General features: G+C 37.1%; 1 protein-coding gene across 5 annotated transcripts in view; it reads left to right on the top strand.

Moving 5' to 3' along the window:
• Positions 1–19,554, top strand: part of LPIN1 (lipin 1) — an 81,899-nt gene extending 62,345 nt beyond the window's left edge. For all 5 annotated transcript variants that reach the window (XM_023922609.2, XM_086875844.1, XM_086875846.1 and 2 more), the window contains 8 exons: positions 791–864; positions 2,875–3,019; positions 6,326–6,474; positions 8,038–8,124; positions 10,927–11,079; positions 12,925–13,039; positions 15,047–15,150; positions 16,010–19,554. In XM_023922609.2, the coding sequence (XP_023778377.2) occupies positions 791–864; positions 2,875–3,019; positions 6,326–6,474; positions 8,038–8,124; positions 10,927–11,079; positions 12,925–13,039; positions 15,047–15,150; positions 16,010–16,169 (987 nt within the window). In that variant the 3' untranslated portion in view covers positions 16,170–19,554. The remainder of the gene's footprint in view (positions 1–790; positions 865–2,874; positions 3,020–6,325; positions 6,475–8,037; positions 8,125–10,926; positions 11,080–12,924; positions 13,040–15,046; positions 15,151–16,009) is intronic.
• Positions 19,555–20,619: the final 1,065 nt, after the last annotated feature.

The raw sequence follows: 20,619 nt of genomic DNA, 5'->3' as shown, positions 1-20,619 counted from the left end.
AAAAATAAAACTTTATATGAAATATTGTTGCAAAACCTCTTCATATTAATTTATGTTACTGAAGCATTAGTACTTGAGGGGAGAAAATGACTTCTAATACAATTATATGGTTGTGCCTCAGTCAAGAACTTCTTTAACTTTGCATGAAGTAACCATTGTACTGATGTGTGGGTACGGGTTTCAGAGCATGAGATTTTTAGTTTTTCTATTTTATAGTTGTTTGAAGTTCTTAGGATTTTCTCTGGAAGCATTTGGTTATCTCTTGAGCTGTGGCAACTTTGTGGAACTACATTAAGCAGCTTCACTGTTTAAAAATCTTGTAGAATGACTTTGATAGTGTTCAGCATCTACTCAAGATTAAAGCAATTTAGAAAGTTTTACTGGATTAATGATCTTAATGGTTCTATGAAAAGTAATTTGTGGGGTTTTTTTTCCTTCTCTCAAGTCATACTTTGTTTTCTCAGGTGAAATTTAGCTATTTGAGGTGTATGAACTGGGTAGCTATGGAGCTGATCGCAGAACTTTAAGAGTACTAGATGTTAAACCTAGTATTTCTGTATTTTTTCCTTGCAAAACTAAATCTTAATTACTCTTCTGAGTTTTATAGTTGCAGTTTTTAGTTCTTTGTACTGCCTTATTCTTTAAGGTTTTTATTTTGCCTACAAGCAAAGGAGACAAACAGGTTGTTGATTTTTACCAAATCTGTACAAGGCAGGATTTGATTTTCTAAAAACATCTGCTTTCTGCTCAAGAGGAGATGCACAACTACTCATACTTTTTTTTTTTACAGGAAACAAAGCCAGAGCAAGGTATGAGTGAGAGTGGACTTACAGAAGACTCTTCACAGATGAGCAGGGCAAACAGGTACCCCAAAAATCATCTGTACCTGAAACAAGCAAGAGTTACCATTTAAAAATGAAAGTGAATTACCTCAACTATTTGAACAAAGAAATATTGTGCCAGTGAAATACTTCTAATTTGTTACTCCTTGCACCACGTAAATGGAAATAGGAGGTCCCTACCCATGGCAGGGCTGCAGACCTTGTGAGTGCACTCGGGCATTTCTGTGGTTTGGCTAGCAGCTCTGGGACACACATTCCAGCCCCTTGGAAACAAACTGTAATTGGAGCAGTTCTCCAAAGATACATGCATTTCTCTAGAGTTTTTAAGGGAACATCATAGATGAACCCAAGCTGTTGTCAGATCCCAGTGCTTATTTTTTTTAAATTTAGATTTATGGCCTGACAAATTAATTGGTTCCTGCATATTTTGGAAAGGTAAGGGACTTTCCAGAGTGTTTTTCACAGGCAATAATAATGGTTTTCTGTTAGTTCTTTCCAGGATTGCAGAAGTCTCTTCCTTCTTGTTCTCCTAACGAATCACACTGTGTAGCCAGAATCTCACCTTGGAGGGTTCCATAACATGAGTTGTAGCTTGCTTTGGAGTGATGAATTAGCCAGAGACAGCTCTTCTGCCTTGTCCCTTTTCTATGCATATAGATCCTAATGTAATGACATCTTATTTGTTCTGGCTGCAGTTACAGCTGAAAAGGGCCAGATTCAAATATGCTTTATGCTCATTAAGTGAGATTCAGGGGTTTCAGATTGACCCTTCTGAAACAAAGAGCTCTCATTCTTTCTGGTGGTCAGCAGTTTCAGTCCAGGAAAATCTGATGGAAGGAGGATTCCTCATTCTGTAGGAGATTAGCTGTTGTCTCTGTTGCCTCTCTGAGACTGAGAACGAGAGTAAATTGGAAAGGCTGATTTTCTTTTTAAGGATGACAGGTGGCATATAGGTCTGCTTCTTATATGGTTGTTTAAAGATAAGCTTTAAAGTGGGATTAAGAATTCAAGCAGACTAGATTCTGAAATTGGTGTTCTTTGTTTAGATTTTAACTGGCCTTAGAAATTGCTCATTAAAAATTTATTGTTTGCAAGCAAAATGTGGCAAGTGGGATGTTGAGTAAAGCTTTTGAGATCACATGTCACAAAGGATAAGATAGGCTTTTAAATGTTCCTAGTTGTGACACGCAGTACCTTGATATTGGGTCAAGACTTCCTAACATCAAACAAAATCCAGGTGTGATTGAAATAAAAGACCAAATACTGATTGTTTTGAAGATTAGATTTGTAGGATCTGAAAGAGTTTTAACTTACACCTAGACTGATAGATTTTTTTACTGTAGGAAAACTTCCTTCCTGAGAAAGAATACCTTTAACAAATTTCTAACAAATGGTTGTAGCAGAACAAAAGTAATTATTCCAATATGTATTTAAACAGAATACTATGAGGGAGCTCAGGTTTTATGACTTTTCATCATTGTATTCTGAACAGGGTAATCCTGAAAGTCCTGGAAAAGAATAATTCAGTTATCTGAAGTTGCTCGTTGAAAGAAAAGGAGTTATTTTGTAAAATAAAACTTCCACAACCTGCATTTTTTTAAAATTAATTTTTAAATTCTTTGGGAGAGGAGAGGGAAAGAGAAAGCCAGCATTGCAAGTGTCTTCCTTCTTTTGAGAACAGAGGTTTTTTTTTTGTAATTATAGTATCTAATGGGTATTATTTTTAATCGTATGAGATTTTTGGAGTTAATATAGTAGACTTATATTCATTACATTTAAATAATGAAAACTTGTTATAGCCATTCACTAGCCTATAGCAATCCAAGTTTGAATAATGGGGAATGTGTGAATGAAAGTTTGGTTTTTCATTGATATATTAAAACTCATGATATGAATGACCTCCTGTGAGACAGTACTTGGTAGCAGAGAATCAATGACTTGTTTGGTGACTCACTGTTAATGCATTTTTAATGGATACTGAGATGCATTTACAGACACGATAACATCATTTTCTCTGTGTGCAATGTTCCAGAATAAAAGATGAATCTTCTTCAAGCGATGAAGACCCTAGAGCCGCCAAACAAAACCTCGGGTCATTACAAACCAACTCCAGTCATCTCTCATTATTGTCTGGAATCAGTTACAAAAAATCACTTCGACTCACTTCTGACCAGCTTGTGAGTTAATTTTACATCCTTGTCCTGAAATGTCATTTCTAATAAAACAGGAACCTTTACTGCTATTCAGGCTTCAAAGCTTAATTAGCTTTTATATTTTGCACTTAATTCTCTCTCGTTATATTTTTCAAAGAAGCCTTTTCCCTTCTCTTTTCTGTATTAAACATGAATGTTGTTCTTGAAGCAAGTGCTGGGGTTTGGAGATGGGATCTCATTTAGAAAAATATCAAAATTAAATTACCAAGTGTGTATTTGTCTCCTGAGTAAGTGTATTGGAACTACAGCCTTTCTTGTAGTATGTGAAATGTGTGTGTATTAACAGGCCTCTCTTCCTTCTCCTTCCTCTCTTTTCCTTTTCTCTCATTTATAGGCAGATAATCACATTTTGCATAAATGCAGTTTTCTGTTAGTAACTTCTGAAAGAGCTGCTTGTGAATTTATAATGAAGCCAGGCTATTGATTTTTTTGGAACTTATTAATTTATTTGAAGCCAGTTCTCTTCCTCTGTGACAGAGGTGTTTTGACTAATGATGACAAAACTGTTGCAGTTTTGTGTTCTGTACATTTCAATTTGATCTGGAAAAATGGGCTACAAGAAGAAATACTTCTTGTCATCTTAGGTACAGATAATTAATTTTCTGAAGGAAACCCACATGAGGCATACAGCATTTAACAACCCATCACTCACTGCTTGGATAATTTGTAAGAAATACAGAGTTTTTCCCAAAAGACAGATGAGATGTGTTGGTTATTTTCTGTTGCAAAGAGAAAATAGGGGTTATACAAACAAATTGGGAATTTTCAGTTTCAGAAACCTTGCAGAAATTAACTGAAGTTAAAACTGCTCTTAAATTGGTTTCTTGATGAAGCAGTGCATGAGATTCATCAGTTATCCATGAGTTCTGTATTCTCACCTCCTTTTCACTTTTTAGCTAATTGAAGAGTTGCAATGAAAGATAATGAAAAAGATATACTAAGGGTATTAAATTCCTGCAGGTCTTGGGAAAATGAACAGCTAGGTTTTCAAATAGAATCAAATCAGTAGCCTCTTGTCCCACATGTCACAAAGTGGCACAGAAGACAGTGAAGGGCAGCAAAGTGGGAGAGTTAAGGGTAGTTAGTGTAGGCTGAAGGATAATAGTTCATGTGGTGTAAGAGGTTAATTATTGTACAAAGGAGGTGTAATACTGTAGAGCACAAATCCCCCTAGAAAAGGTCTTGATTAGAGTTTATGGAACTTTTTGTTACTCACATTTCTCTGCATATGTATCTGGCTTTCAGAATGGGGAGTGCCCAGAGATGGTGCCTATTCCATCATCTGTTACTGTTTATGTGAACATTTGGGGATTTTTTTTTTTTAAAAATTTATCTCATTGTGAAACAGAACTTTTTTGTTTATTTGTTTTGTTCTTTTATATAAATCAATGCCTAATATACACCACACGGGGTAAGCCTATGCTGTTATTTAGACTACCTCTACTGAAAGCAATAAAATTCAGTGTGACCAAATTGGGTTGACTGGTTGGATGCCAGGTGCCCAGCCAAGCCACTCTGTCACTCCCCTTCTCAGTGGGATTGGGGAGAGAACATAAGGTGGATAAGCAAAGAGAAAAACAAATGTATTCTCTACTTCCCACCAGTGAGGGATGCTCAGCCACTTCCCAGAAAGCAGGGCTTCAGCTCCCTCCGGTTGGCAAACATCGTAAAATAACAAATTCCCCCCTTCCTTGTCCTTTCCTTAACTTTTATATCCGAGCTGATGTTGTATGTATTACCGTACAATTAATAATTGTATTTGTCCTGGTTTATGGCAAATCTGGGAGAAAACCTCTGAATGGGGTCCCTCCAGAAAGAAAATTCAATTCCCTCCCCCAACTGGTTTGAGAAAATGATTTCCTTGGAGAAAAGTGGAAAAAAAATGTTTATTTAACAGAAATTGAATTCTATTAAACAATAAAATCTCTCGCTCTTTGAAGGGATGGCAAATACAGAAAAGTCCTTTTCATGTGGTGTAGCTCAGCTCACTCAGGTTCTTATCAGTCCCTCAGGTGCTGGAAAGTGCCAAGGCCCAGGCCCTGGTAGGCCACAGGCATGAGCTCCTGGGGGTTTTCAGCCCAGAGCAGGTTTGAACAGGTCCAAGGAAAAAACAGTCCAGGGAACTTCTCTGCCTCAGCTAGCTAAAAACTAACTAAAAGCAAAGGAGAGCTCTGTCCCGCTGTCTGTCCATGCTGCAGGTAGCACAGTCTGGAGAAACATGCAGGGGAGTGAGTGCCATTTCTGCAAACAAACTGCAGCTTCTTTCCCCCTTCACTCTTAGAACCAGTCTTAAAGGTGCAGAATTTAATATGTAACATAAACAGAACAGATGACTGGGGATACAAGCATCATAAAGTCACCCCAGAACTATATAGAATATCCCTTGGTTAATTTGGATTATCTGGCCTGGTTGTGTCCAGGATCCTGCCCCTTGATGGAGGAGGAATGTTGGAGAGGTAGAGCTGGTGCTGTGCCAGTGCTGCTCAGCAGCACCCAAAACTCCGATGTGTTACCAACACCTTTCCAGCTGCCAGTGCAAAGCACAGCACTGCGAAGGCTGCTGTGGGGAAATGAACTCCAGACTAATATAATTTCCACCCCTTATTCCATACCATTTGTATCATACTCAGTTCCCACATAATTGATATATCTTCTAACTGTTCATTGTATTTATTTCTCATTACTGAAATCCCTCTTTACCCACAGATACCACTTAATTACATTCTTAAACCACCTCTATCCCAAACATACATTTTATTAACTACTCTCCCATCATTCCATAGATAAATATTACATATTACTTTCCCATTTCTTGGGCTTCCTCCACCCCTCCAGATTTGTGTCTTGGGCTCTATTGCATCAGGATGGGTGGTCAGGACAGGAAAGCAGCATACCTGATTGTTGGGCACCGACACTGGCCTGGCTGGGGTCATCATCACATTCCCCTTGCTCCTTGCAAAATTCATTCTTCATCAGTTCATGTCATTCCTGCTACTTTGCTTCCTGCAGCATACAATTTACACCACAGTTTATTTTTTCCCCAAGGTTAAATCTCTCTGAGGCACATACTGGGTCTCCCTTGTGCATTACTGCCCAAATACACCCTGGTCTTTGGGCAAAAACAATCCTACAACTGGGATTGCCTTTATGGGAGGAGAAATCCCATCATCTTCTTTATAACACACCAAGGCAATGATCATGTGCAGCTTTTATACTCTGTCCATTTCACATGCTCAGTTTGTTGACCGTTGTGCTGATAATGTCTTGCAGAAAAGCTTAAAGCTCAAGAATGGCCCCAATGATGTGACCTTTAGTGTTACAACCCAGTACCAAGGCACTTGCCGCTGTGAGGGCACCATTTACCTATGGAATTGGGATGATAAAGTTGTTATTTCTGATATTGATGGAACAATCACACGGTGAGTTCGTGAACAGGCAAAGACACTATATGCAAGGATTTTCCCCTTTAGTTTAAGGGAAAACATAACAGGGAATGCTAATCACAGAATCTTCATTTACCGGTGTTTTGGGAGGTTTTGTTTCTTGTTTTTGGTGTTTTATTTTGTTTTTATTTTAAATTTGGCTTTCAAACAATACAATGTTTAGCTGAATTTTTAATTTAATAGACATATGCCATATGTGCCCATTATTTGTCACCTGTTGGTGTTTTGTGGTAGTATTTATAGTAGCATTGGAAGACCTTCTGCAAAATCCTAACCTTTGTGTTGCATCACACTTATGAAATAAGGAGCAATTAAAAGGAGTAGTTAAATATGAAGGAGTAATTAAAAAGAAGAAACTTGTGAAATTTTCTTTAAATGGCATTCCTGGGTATTCCAGTGTTAGGCATTATTACTTGGAAGACTAGACTCCAAAATCAATGTCAGAACTATAATCTGATGGAAAGTTTCAGATTAGCACTTTGGGTAAAACTCATATTTTGGAGTGACCAAAATGATTCACTGACTTGCTGGTTTCTATTTATTTAGTGTATTTAATGTTGGGAAAAATAATTGTGTGTGAAACAGGGAAAGCATGAAATAAAAATACAAGCATTGTCTTTTGAAGTGAGATGTTTAATTTGTTTCAAAATTACTTTCTTTGAAAATCAAACTTAGCTATATCTAATTAAGAAAAAGAACAAGGAAAAATAATTTTCAAGAGCATTCTGAGGGAAATTAAAATACTTGATATAAATGGAAACTCTCTTCTTTCTTGTGATTCCTCCATTGTATGTCAAACTTCTCATTTGGTGCCAATGTAAATTAACATCTCTCTCCACTTTGCTTTCTTAAGCTTCAATAAAGTGTGTAGGATCTATTCTCTCTGCTATTGATCTGCCCAGAGATACTGAATCACTTCACCTTACAATGCCAATGAAATCCATTCTAAGCCACTGCACAATATTTCTTCCTCTAAGATGCAAGTTATTCAGGGTGTGGGACTTCTGGCTGTGTATCTGTACAATGCTTAGTCAAGCAAGATTCTCATTTGCACTATTCATTATTATAGCGTAAATAATTTTCTCTCGTATAAAGCAGGAAATACATTGAAGCCAGAATGAATATTTCTTATTAGTTTATACCTGACCAACTCCTGGCTTAATGTGGAGAAAATAGTTGGGAGTAAGCTAGAATGTGACTCACTTCATAATTTCAATTTCCCATAAACTTCAATTATGGGTAGGTTTGGTTTATTTAGAAAACATTTAACATAAACCTCAAAAAATATGCTTGGCACTGGTGGTCTTGGCACCAGAGGCCCCATTGATGACCTGTGTGCTGTGACTCCCACATTACCTTTTGGGGCACAAGCTTATCCATGTTGGGACACAGCAGTAATTTAAACAGCAGTCCCTTACAGAATACCTTATTTTCATTTGCAGCTACCCAAGTAAGTTAGTGGAATTTGTATTAGACTTGACTGTTACTCTAACTGTGGGATTTTTTTCAGTTCAGTTATATTGTTTTTCCTTTATTCAGGTCAGATACTTTAGGTCATATTTTGCCAACTCTTGGCAAAGACTGGACACACCAAGGGATTGCGAAGTTGTACCATAAAGTGAGCCAGTGAGTATTCAGTAAATCTGTTCGTGCATCTGTGACTTCTTTGTGTTTATTCATTTGTGTGTAAAAATTTAAATTTCTCCAGGCTTCCCTTAACCTATAAGGGTGACAATTTCATCAATATCTTGTCGCTTCAGCGATGCTTACAGAGTGTAAACATCTCCTGCACGATATCCAGAGCAAAAGCTGCTTTGTGATAACAAAAGCAAAAGCCCCCTATTTGTGAGTGGTGATTGCTCTTCCAACCATCCCAAACAGATACAGACAGTTCCCAAGACTGCAGTAATTTGAATGAGTTATGTAGTTGCAGCAAGTGGAGCTTTCTTGAAAACAGGGAATTGCAGGAGTGTTAATTCCTAAGATGGTAATTCACCTTCCTTTCACTCCTTGTTGAGGAGACTGTGAAATGCATGAAGACTCTGTGTCCCAGAGTGGTCACTGTAGTTGGAATTCTTCTTGCTGAACTTGTCTTACTTGGAGTTGTGCAGGGTTGGAACCTAAGACATATGGAATGAATCTGTTTGGGGGGGTTCCCTTTCTTTCCAGTGAGTAGAAAGGTATTTCAGTGAAACAGCTTTGATTTAAACTGTCTAAACATCAGGCTTTAGTCAAGCAAGATAAATCTCATCCTTAAAGCACAGCATAATGTCTTGATCTTGACTAGAAATCTGTCCATTTTAGATACTCACTGCTAATATTATTGTTGTTTTATTTGTTGTATAAATAACGAGCTTCAAAGACATTGATGATGATCTTCTGCTGATTGTATAATATTTATTTTATTTCTGTATGTAAGTGTTGCTAATCTGTTGTTAAATTGCAAGGTTAGGAAGGATCAGTGTTAAAATATTTGTCATTGGTTAATTTTGAGAGCAGGTGATAAGTAAAAGTTGCTTAAAATGCAATTTAAGGTTATTGAATGTCAGTAAGGACCATGATGTGAAGGGCTTAAGGAAAAGGCTTTAACCTGGCAGCATCAGTGCTTTAGCTGCTGTGTTATAGCCCAGTAACGGACCTGCACTGATGTCTGCTGGTCCAAGGTAATAAATATCTTCCATGCCACTGGAGCAGATAAAGGACTTGGATTCATCATGTTTACTTCTGGCTTCTGCATCCTATGTAATTCTTGGAGAAAGATGGACATCTTCAGAGCATAGCTCAATATACCTGGTATCTAAGCACGTTCAGAAAAAATATTTTTTCCCCATTAGCTCTTGAAGAAGTATCAGGAAACAGTATACCAGCTGTGCTTTAGGTCAGTTAATGTTGTTAATATTATATCCAGGTATGACCTAGAGCAATTTATTCCAAAACAATGGGGATGTTTCCTCTGATGAATATGAGCAGGAGAGGAGCAATTAGACTGTACCAGCTCATGTGTACTGATGTGTGGAAATGCCTCTAGGTGAGCAAGGCTAGTGCAAAGGTACAGGTGTACTGTTGGTTCCCTGCATACATTTTGCAATGTAGTCAAGCCATTTTGTACACCAGAAGATTAGAGGCAGTGTATGGGGATTTTTGTAGTTACCCATTGAGAGAAGAAAAGGAAATGAGGAAAAATGAATTGATGTCTGAATGGGATCAGATGAAGTATCCAATTTTGAAGTTTTACCAGGAGGATTAGTGATTGCTGTTTTCTTCTGCTGCAAGAATGTCAGCTTTTCTTATATATTTAAATTACCATAAATGTCTGAAGAGCCTCTGGTACACATCACAACTCTCCTCTTCGTTAATCTGGTTTGTTCTGTGTACTAAAGTTATGCTAAGGTTCATTTATTGCTTTTTGTTTTACATGGGTGATGAATTTTCAATTATGGATGTTGGAATCTAAATTATGCCAGAGACACTTGTCTGTGCATTAGACATAGTCCTGTTCACAGAAAGGACTGGACAGCTTGGGAATTCACATGCTGAGTTCTGTGTATAACCTCTGCATTACATTTGGTGAAAATGTTAATTAATTTTTTTAATTGCAGTTGTTATTTCTGTGCCTGAGTTGTTAGGGCTTTGATGATCGTAAACATAGGGGAAAAAATAGATTTGACTCATGTTGGTTTTCAAATTACTGAGTTAATTATGTCGTGGCTAGATATTACAGCTGAACACCATATAAATGCTTAATAGTTAGAGCTAATGACCATGCATGCACTGAATACAGTATTTATTTTACAAAAAGTAATTTTTTAACAGGAATTGGGAAGTAAGCTGCTATTAAGCTGAACTAATATCAGATAGGATTCTGTTCTATCATTAACAGAATCAAAGGCAACCTGTGACGTATGCCAAAACTTTCATCTCAGTGTCAAGTTAAAGATTACTTCTCATACTGTGTTTTGAAGCTCAAGTTGTTCCAGCTTGAGGAAATATGTTACTGCTGCACATTTTTTTTGCAGAGGCCTGAGAGGCAGGAATGAAACACTGTTAATACAACAAAGGCCAATATACCATTGTCTGCTTTATGCCAAGTGTTTTCCTCTTCACAGATGTCTTTTTAGTTAATTTTAAGGACAGTGGTTCCACCACACAGGGGTGGAAAGGTAACCATAAGGACTAGGTGTCCTGAGAGGAGGAGAGAAAAATGATTACTCTTTAGGTGTAATCACTAAATGCACCGGGGCTGGGTGGGTTTCAATTATCCAGTTCCTGGTATAAATGTTTTCACTCCTTTTAAATTAAGTCTGGGTTAAACATAAGACTGTTTAACAGCCATGATTTGATTCATGTAAAAGTAACCCCCTAAAATTATTAATATCTAAACACCTGCTTTATTTTTACAGTAGTTTCTTCTTTTATATTTGCTCACAGAAATGGATATAAATTTTTGTACTGCTCAGCACGAGCTATCGGAATGGCAGGCATGACCAGAGGATACTTGCACTGGGTCAATGAAAGAGGAACTGTGCTGCCTCAGGGACCAGTTTTGCTGAGTCCAAGCAGCCTATTCTCAGCTCTTCACAGGTAATGCAATTTTTTTTGTAATTGCTTTTACAGAGAAGGAAACTCTGAGGTTGGTGGAGGCTGAATTATAAGCTTTTTAAAAATACTTGAAATAATTCCTAATTTAATCTTTTTTTACATATTGGTGCAAAATTTAATTAAGAAGACATTTTGTTAAAAAAAGACCAAAATTCAGTAGTTACTCAATATCTGTTTTTTGCCTAGTTTATATCTTAGATGTATATTAAGGCACAGCTGTGTTCACTGTTTACCAGTAGGTACTGCTTGGTGACTTCATGTGTTTAACACTGTGTGTTCATATTTAGCTGTGGGAGAAATGTGGATGTTTTCCTAGAAATTCCTCTTGTCTTTACCTGTAAGGTGCTCCACTTGGCATAAGTGTATTTTTGTGAAAGGTTATTTCTTGGTGGGTTTTGAAGAAATTCACATGAAAACGGAATGAACTTTTTGTATGCCTGACTGCACTGTGGGATTCTGTGAAGACAATGTTATCTTTTCTAGGTGATGAACTGTGGTGAGTGAATAATAACAGCACAGAATATGAATATCTTACTTTCTGCCTAATTCAGCAAAGCATGTCAAGTGATTACTGAAAATATTTTAAGCTGTTAAAAGCTGCTGTGACAGGATATATTTCATTAGAATTTTTAATAGAAGGTTGTTCAGATGTTCTCCTGATTGAGTGACATGCTACAGGCTGTCTTACCAGTCATGTTCTAAATATAAGAAACCATGGAAGCATTACAGTGCGCTTCTCAGACTTACTAAGTAATAGATGCAGTAAAAGGTAGTTACTGTTATTTTACACTCCTTGTATCTAGAAATACATTTAAATGATACTTCTTTCGGTGTCTTGTTTAGACTAAGTGATGCCCACCTTTCAGTGTACACTATTGTAACTGCTGAGGTGTGCAGGCAATAAATGACTTCACTCTTTCATCCATCGATTTAATCCTTGTAGTTTTGAGATCAGATGTGTGTGAGACTGAGGAAAGGTGGTTTTATTAATATTTTGCACATTCTCAGACATGGATTTATACATGGATCTGCTGTTCCAAAGGGCTGCTGTACTCCTATGAAGCTTCTGTACTATTCACATCTTCCTTGACATATGTGTTGGTGCTAGGATCTTGGATTCTGAGCTTCTTAAGTGCTTTTGTGTCATGCTGGCATCTTCCTATGTTATGGGAACTCCAGACTCTGCCACCTGTTCAGTCCTCTTGCCAAGAGAAGCTGTTGTGAAAGGGCTTTTGCCCAGAGATGAGATAACTCCTCTGTTCATTAATGAATTCTCTATTCTGTAAGGAGCAGCTGAAGAGAAATAGAAGATTCCTTTATTCCTTAACTTTTGCTAATCAGCAGTAGTGGAGAACCTGACTGTAATTCTGTCTTAACAGGCTGAGGTGCTTCTAGCACATACGGTGATTGCAATCCTTTTAAAAATAATTTTTTTTTAAAAAGCACCATAAACAGTGAGGGCTAATATAATCTATGAATCATTCTGCAGTTCTCAGGAGGCACTTTACTTGATAAGTGTTTATGCCTCATAAGGATTGATTTAGCAGCTGCTCCCTGTAATCCGCTATCTTTGCTTAGTAGCCATCATTGTAATGTAGGTTTCAGTAGAAATTACCTTGTTTTGGAGGATTTATTTACTGTGCCCATTATGTAAGCTTGGGAATTCTGATTTGTCTTTATGAGCAATCTGAGTTCTAAATGATTTATTGGAGAAGGGTGAATGCTATGCAGTAGTATCTAGCTAGGTGAAAATGTTAAATAAAGAATATAAAATGGTCTGTGGTTTTTTCATGTGTACTTATTGAGATCCCCTTTTTATCATTTCAGGGAGGTCATTGAAAAGAAGCCAGAAAAATTTAAAGTTCAGTGTTTGACTGATATCAAAAATTTGTTTTATCCTAACACAGAACCCTTTTATGCTGCTTTTGGAAACAGACCTGCTGTAAGTAATAGCTGAATTCCTTTCTATTGCAGAGAACAGAAATGTTGCTGTTATTTCATGGTTCTGTTGTATTAGAACCTAGAAGCTTTAAATGAGAGTTAGGAACATTTTATTAGGCCCTGTACAAAAGAGGTTATTAAGGTTCTTCCTCAAAAATGTCATGATGTAGGATTCAGAGATGGAAGAGCAACAAAGCAACTATGTTATATCTGCATAAATTATCAGTTAAGCTTGTGTAGAAACAGTGGTCTCATTTTAATCCACATAAATACAGTGTTAGTGAGATACCTGTGGGCAGACAGAAAATATTTCAGATTAATATTTGTAGGACTTATACTTCAAACTCTAAGTAAACTCAAAAGACCTTGAATGTCCTACTGAAGTCAAAAGATTCTACTTTGTATCCAAAGTGATATATTGGACATAGAAAAGGAAAGACAGATCTCTGACATGCATTGGAAGACTGAATATTTGGGCTATAGAAGGCTTCTGCTCTTGCCCTGGACCAAAGAGTGCTGTTGTCTCAGCAAAGGAAACCGTCTCATGGGCTTGGGCTGAGAGGGATCCCTGGCAATCCCTTCTTTAAAAGCATTATGAGATCCTCACTATCCCACTGCTGTATTGAATTGTTACATTATAGGCAGCTTAGTTTTTATTACCAGGGCAGCTTTAAACATGTGATTATGAAATAACATTTAAAAAACTTCTGTGGTGCTGTATTATGGGTAATAACTAGCTCTAGTTCCATTTTTTTGAATCTCAGGGAAAAATGCATTAAAATAATTATTCTACTTCAGTAAAATTTCAAGTAAAACAGTAAGTTACTGTATCTAAAGTAATTACTGGTAGCTCATTCCCATGCTTGGTGCCAGAGTGCAGGCCTTAGGTGTGTGATGTGCCATTGGCTTTGTGTAGCTCAGGATCACAGCTTTCTCAATTTCCTGCTGTGGGTTTTCTGTTCTTTTTCTGGTGGTGTTTTTTTTTCTGTTTGTTTTGGGTTTGTTTTGTTTTTTATGGTTTTTTTTTTGTTTGTTTTTTGTTGATTGATTAGGTTTTTTGTTTGATTTGGTTTTTCCAAGAACAAACTCAGGGAAATTTCTGTACACATGGGTGTTACAGGTATAGACAGTGCATGGACTGCCATGATGCTAAATTCTTGAAGTGACTGCTCTTCCCTTTTGTTTAATTCTATATTTTTTTTTTTAATAAAAATAAACTTTTTGGTTTCATTAGCATTCCAGTTTTTCGACATCTTGGCTTTTAAAACCATGATTTATATTAGCAAAATTGAAATTGTTTTTGCTCTGATCTTTTGAGAGATATTTTCGACTTTGGTTTTGTCAAACTTTTCTTCAGAACAGGTCAAAATTTATTTATTGTTTCCCTTAACGATCTGAATTTCTTAGAATTCTTAATTCTGACTTTTAATTGTACTTCCCATAACTATCTGCATTACCTGCTAGGGCTCACTGCTGCTGTTTTGGCATGTGTTTCTTACTTTCCCTTCTTTTCCACTTGCTCTGACATGGAGTATGGCATATGAATATGCCACAAATCTGAACTCAGGAGCTAAGTGATTCCTTTACAATCACAATTGTGTTACAAATTTTGTGACCTTGTCCTTAAAAAATAATTCCTGTTTATGTGTCAGTTACATTTTAACCTCTGTACACTCTTGTGACATACTTGGTACAACGCATACAGGACATCAAATATTCTCTGAAAGAAAAATGAAGTTACTGAAAAAATGAACATGATTTTGATTAAACTGAAAGTTTAAACTCAAGTGGCAAACTTCTTACCTAGCAGCAAATTGTCTGTTTCATGAGCATTTCATTAGATTGACCTCATTTGTAACATAATGGAGAATTTCAGGCACACAGTAACTAGGAAAATTTAGTACTGGTTCTGTGTAAATATGTTCTTTTGTGTAATATATTACAGAAGGATTGCACATGATTTTGCAAAGGCAGAATCATGATTTTTCTTCTCTTATATTCTTTTTAGGATGTTTATTCATACAAACAAGTGGGGGTTTCTTTAAACAGAATATTTACAGTTAACCCCAAAGGAGAACTTATACAAGAACATGCAAAGACAAACATCTCATCGTAAGTAATCTCTTATTCCTAACACTTTATGTACTAAATTAATTTGCTGTGCTAACTTATGACCCAAGCTGCCCAAAGAACCATTCAATTTTAGTAAAGACTCCTTAGAATACTTGAAACAAAAAAAAAAGATTTAGAATAAAATACAGACTTTCCACTTCCCTTCAGTTATACTGACAAAAAGAAATTTTTTGTATTTAGTATAATATATTCCATCTACCTTAATCATGTAGGAGATTTAGAAGTGGATGATTTAGTCTGCATAAAAATGAGACTCACCAGTTTGCTGATGCCACCTGCCTTTCCCTGGTCTTTTCAAAGTTTCCTTTTCCTGGATCTCCTATCTAGAAGATCCAGAAAACAAAATCTGAAGAGAGCGTCAAGTGCTCCCAGCAAGATGCTTAGGCACTGGTAACCCCTAACACTGGAATGGCTTTTAGTAATGTTAAGTGTTTGTGTCCTTAATTGAAAGGGAGCCATATGTGTGTAAAATATGAATAATCAGTTCAGAAGGGAGCTGGTTGAGCCAAGCTGGACAGAAATGGAGAAGCAGAATGTGGTGCTTGAATATTTTAATAGATGATCTGGGTGTAAAATGACATCTGTTTCTCACTAGGTAAGTATCATTTGTTAGAATGAACAGATTAGAATGAATTTCTTATCTTAACTGTGAACCCTTTCTGGAAGCTGGGAACCAAAATGAAATTGAGTTTTATTCCTTTGAGGAAGGTGACTTTTCCACCTTGTCCAATTGTAAATGCAGTCATGCTTTAGTGGTTGTGAACTTAAAACAAGTTCAAAATAAGATGATCTAAAATGGTTCAGCATTCTTTTATTTTTTTATTTTTTTATTTTCCAGCTATGTCAGACTCTGTGAAGTGGTGGATCACATTTTCCCTTTGCTGAAAAGAAGTCATTCTTCAGACTTCCCTTGTTCTGATACCTACAGCCAGTTCACCTACTGGAGAGAGCCTCTGCCTCCATTTGAAACTCAGGATGTACATCCAGCATCATCTTAACCCCATCTCCAAATTGTTGGTCTCACCTCAAAGAATGGGTTGGCTTGTGTTGAAAGGACACTACCTGGCTTTTGCTGTTGACAGTTCAGTTGGAATCTGTGAAGTTGTGAGCATTTGTATTCTGTTGTGAGCAAACTTAGGAATGCTTTTTTATACTTAGTCAGGTTTCCAGACAAGACGAGTCTTTCTAGGAATAGGAGCTGTGTTTCTAAGTCCTCAAATATTTCCAGCTCCTCAAATTTTGCCATGCACTTTCATTATATAAGGTCAATTAAAAGTGCAGTGATGTTGGAATTGCAGTTAAACACGCTGTAAGGTTGTGAAGTGATCCCATGTCTGTTCTGCATCACTGAAGCCATCTTCTATCCTGTCAGAACCCCTTGCCAGTAAAGGAGCTGAAGGTGCTCATCATTCCTGTTATTTGGTGACACAGACAGGGATTGCAATCTGTATATCAACATTCTTCTCTCTGAAGGAGCAAATGATTCTTCCCATCTCCCCTTGCTTAACCAACAACTGTTTGTTTAAGAGTTAATTACTGCTCTAGATCCTCAGCAGATGTAAATCAGTGTAGGTGTCAAAACCAATTGAGCTGTGTTTGATTTATTCAGTTTTGACATGGGACATTTCTGAGGAAATAAATTATGTGTAATCTAAATAGAAAGTAAATGAAATAGGATGGTCAGATTATTCCAGTCTTTCTCAGTTTGAGAACTATCATGTTTCAAGAGTATCTTTTTGGATCATGGTAAGTGTGCAAGTGGAAGATACAGGTCACTGTGGATAGTGCCCACCTTACTGAAGGGGGTGATTTTCAGTAAACATATCTTTCCCACTCACAGTGTGCTGACGATGAAGATTTGTTACTGAGCCAGAAATAGTAAGGATTTTATCAAAATGGAATAGTTTTTTTTGAAATATTATTTTGGTTAAAATGTGAATTTTGATGCTGGTGAATGATGCATCTCAGGTTTTTACTGTATGTATTTTTTTGCTTTGTTTTTTATCATAAAGAATGGATACTTTTAGTGCAATTTATTCTCCTTTAAGGTAATGAAGTCTCCTCCTTTTTCTTTCTTTTTTTCCTTATTTATCCAGACACAAGCTGTAGATACTGTTTTTGACAGCCTTAAGATTGAACTGTGTGCAATAAAAGCAACATTGTGGATCAGTTGATAACATTTTCCAAATGGTTTGCCTTTACACAATGTGGTACTTAAAATATGGACTCCAAGTACCCACATGCCAAATAATTTCAAATGTGTTGAAGTTAGGAAAGAAACTTTATTTTTCCTGTTGAAATATATTGAAAAGTTTAATTGCTTTCTGAAATGCTGAAAGGGGCATCATGGGCATTGTATTTCAGGATGAGTACACTGCTGGTTCACAAGGTGTGGTCTCTGCCAGCTTGTGATCAGAGGCTATGGGTACGTGTTTTGCAGCCGTGTTTTAGTGTTTTCACTTAAGAGTTTAATAACAGGAAGGCAGACTAGTCCAGGAGAAATTTTAAGATGTGGTTATGATTTGTTATCACCCAGAAACTTGGAAATGGCTGCTCTGTATCACATTTGTTCCATCTCAACAAATTCTGCTTTTGCACGTCAAGAGTGATAGCTATATAGATAGGATGGTAACTCTCTGGTAGGGATTTTCTAAGTTTTACTACTGAAGACTTTATCTGGGATGTTGGTGGGCCAATTTTTGATTTCTCTGTGCCTTCAAAAGTAATGACAACAAGTGCAATGCTTTACATACCTGCAGCGTGCAGTGGAGAGCCCTCCCCAAGTCTTCCTTTCACACGAATATTGCTACTTCAGGCAATGTAAGCATCCACTTTGGACATACCAGGATTAGACACAAAGAAGAAGAAATGACTGTTTGACAACCCAGAACTGATTATGTTCTCTTGAAAATTTAAAGGAAATGCAAATATCTTTTTACTCCAAGGTGTAAGAAATATGGGGTGGATTTTCTGAAAGACAATCAGTGGGGATTGCAGATTGCCAAACTGAGATGGTTGCATCTCTAGATATAGCCACACTTTAATCATCTATTAATATTTGTCAGTAATGATTGAATAAATGGGTGAATGTACTAGCTGCATCCTGTTTAAATTCAGTTTTGGTAAAGGCCTATTTCAAGCCATTTGTTCTGTAAAATATATAAAATAAAACCAACCCTTCTCTTCAATGAGAGGCTGTCAGTTTTGTGGTTTTTAATAATAGTTAAAATCTATTTTCCCAAGATACTACACACAGCAACTCCCATTAGAAAAGATGGACCCTGAAAGCTCTCCACAAAGCCTGTGATATATTTATTTATAACTTAATAAGTAGGCAATCCAGGGTAGTTTGTTGCCTTTAGTATTTAAAACCAAGTGATAGTGTGAATAAGGAACTGTTAGAATTCTGTGAGATTGTGGCCACAGTGCAGTGCTGGTACAGGTAACCCTGAGGTGCTGCAGAATCTGTCCCAGAGCTTTTAACATTTGTTTAAACAGGGTTATGGCTGACTTGATCTAGTGTTGGTAACATCTGCCTCAAGGCTGAAGTTGGACTGCATGACCTCCAGGGGTCCCTTCTGACCAACTTTTCTGTGATTCTGTGACATTGAGCATTTCACTTCTGGCTTGCTGCACCCCCTTTGTATCCAAAATTGAAATATAGCTGAACAGTGTCAGGAATGTGTGTTGCTGTAACTTTTATCAAAATTAATGACAAAAAAGAGACTTACATGAAAATCAAGGGTTTGACCTTCTAGAAAGATCACCATACATTTCCAGAAAGTATAAGACATTTTGATTTGGTAGCTGAATAATTTTAACACATTTAAACTGCGTATATATTCTTAATTCACATAGAAGAAAAAAAAGGTATGGTTTAAAAAATTGCTACTCTTTCTGTGAAAGAAAAAAATCAACTTTGCTTGCAGTGTAATGCTGGTTTTTGTTACAGAAAGACTGTGTTAACATAAGTATGCAGACATATTAAATCACAGTATATTCTATTCATACAATACACAGAAACTAGAATATGCAGCAGTGAGGAGTAACTAATGTTTATTTTCTTGATGCTGATGACCACACCACTCTAGCTGTGTCATGGGAGGGAAAGAATGTTGTACTTGTGACATTAGTTATGCTGAAGATAAAATGTTACTGCTTTAATTTGGGGAAGGAGGAGAAAGAGGTATTGGGTATTTTTTATTTGTAGATATGGTTTGTTATTATTTCAAAGCCTATTTATATACAGTGTTTACTCTGTATATGTATGTGCTACTGCAGTTATGGAAATAGTTTTAACACTTAATTTTGATTTGCTGAATGCAACAAAGGTAGAAATATATATTGTAATAAAGGTGGAAATAAATTTTTTCCTGACTTTTCTATTTTTCTTTATTATTTGATGGCTGAGTGGTTTTGCAGAACTTCTGAACCTGTAAAGCATTGTATCTCCTGTCTCCATTGCCAGTTTCTTACTGGAGCTGTCCAGTGTAACTTCCATTATTTTTGCTGTTCAGCTGCAGTGTTTTACCCAAAGCCTTTTAAAACTAAAAGAGTTTACTGAGGGAGATGGGGCCAAAATCTGGGCTCTGGCTGTTTTGGGACATGGGAACAGCGCCTTGGAGCCAAGAGCAACCAGGTGGAAACTGGAGCAAATTGGAGCAGTCAGGAATCCTACCCCACCCCAGAATTTCTTGAATCTTCCTCTTGTCTAATTCCTAGTGTGACCTAAGCAAAAACTGTCCTGTTTTGAATGGGGATGTTGTCACCCATGGCAGTGAGACCAGATTAGCCTGGTTTTTGGGGCTTCTCTTCTTTGACATAGGCCATCCTGCTGGGCAAAAGCCAATAACCCTTTTTTCCTCCTGTCCCTGAGAACACAGTGCTGCCTTTTGCTCCCACTGCCAGGTTCGCTGAGCAGGCTCACTGCAGTGTAGTGATACTGCCAGGCTTGTGCGTGCTGGTATGAAAACAAAGATGTTTGGGGCTGATAAGGCTCTGTGGCATCTCAAGTTCTCTGTTAAAAATACAAAAGCAGCTGTATTTGGGCAGCCTGCAGTCACTGCTTCTTCAGTCTTCTCTATTTTCTGTATGTCTCTGCCTTGTATAAACATTTACCCTGGAGCTCTGGAGACAGACTTTGAAATGAAGGTGCCCTTTTAATTAAAAGTCAGAGAAATGGTGCTTTTGCATCAGCAAACCAAACTTTATAAGGACACAGTCATTGCTCCTAAAATATCCCATTGACACTAGAGATACAAGTCTGAGGGAGGAAGCTCCTTAGGAGCAAAGACCATAAAGTTGTTGTGGGGGGGGGGGGAGAGTGGTGTCTTTTGATGCCATGGGGAAGGTAGGGAATACTTTCTGAATACTGAATACTACATTTTCATGCTTATAAATAGCCTTAATTCGATATGCATTGCATATACCATGAAGTACCTCAGGATA

Source organism: Cyanistes caeruleus, chromosome 2 (assembly GCF_971803275.1).
Source record: "Cyanistes caeruleus chromosome 2, bCyaCae1.hap1.1, whole genome shotgun sequence".
Lineage (NCBI taxonomy): Eukaryota > Metazoa > Chordata > Aves > Passeriformes > Paridae > Cyanistes > Cyanistes caeruleus.
Note: the sequence above shows the minus strand (reverse complement) of the source record. Positions and strands in the feature narration are given on the sequence as shown.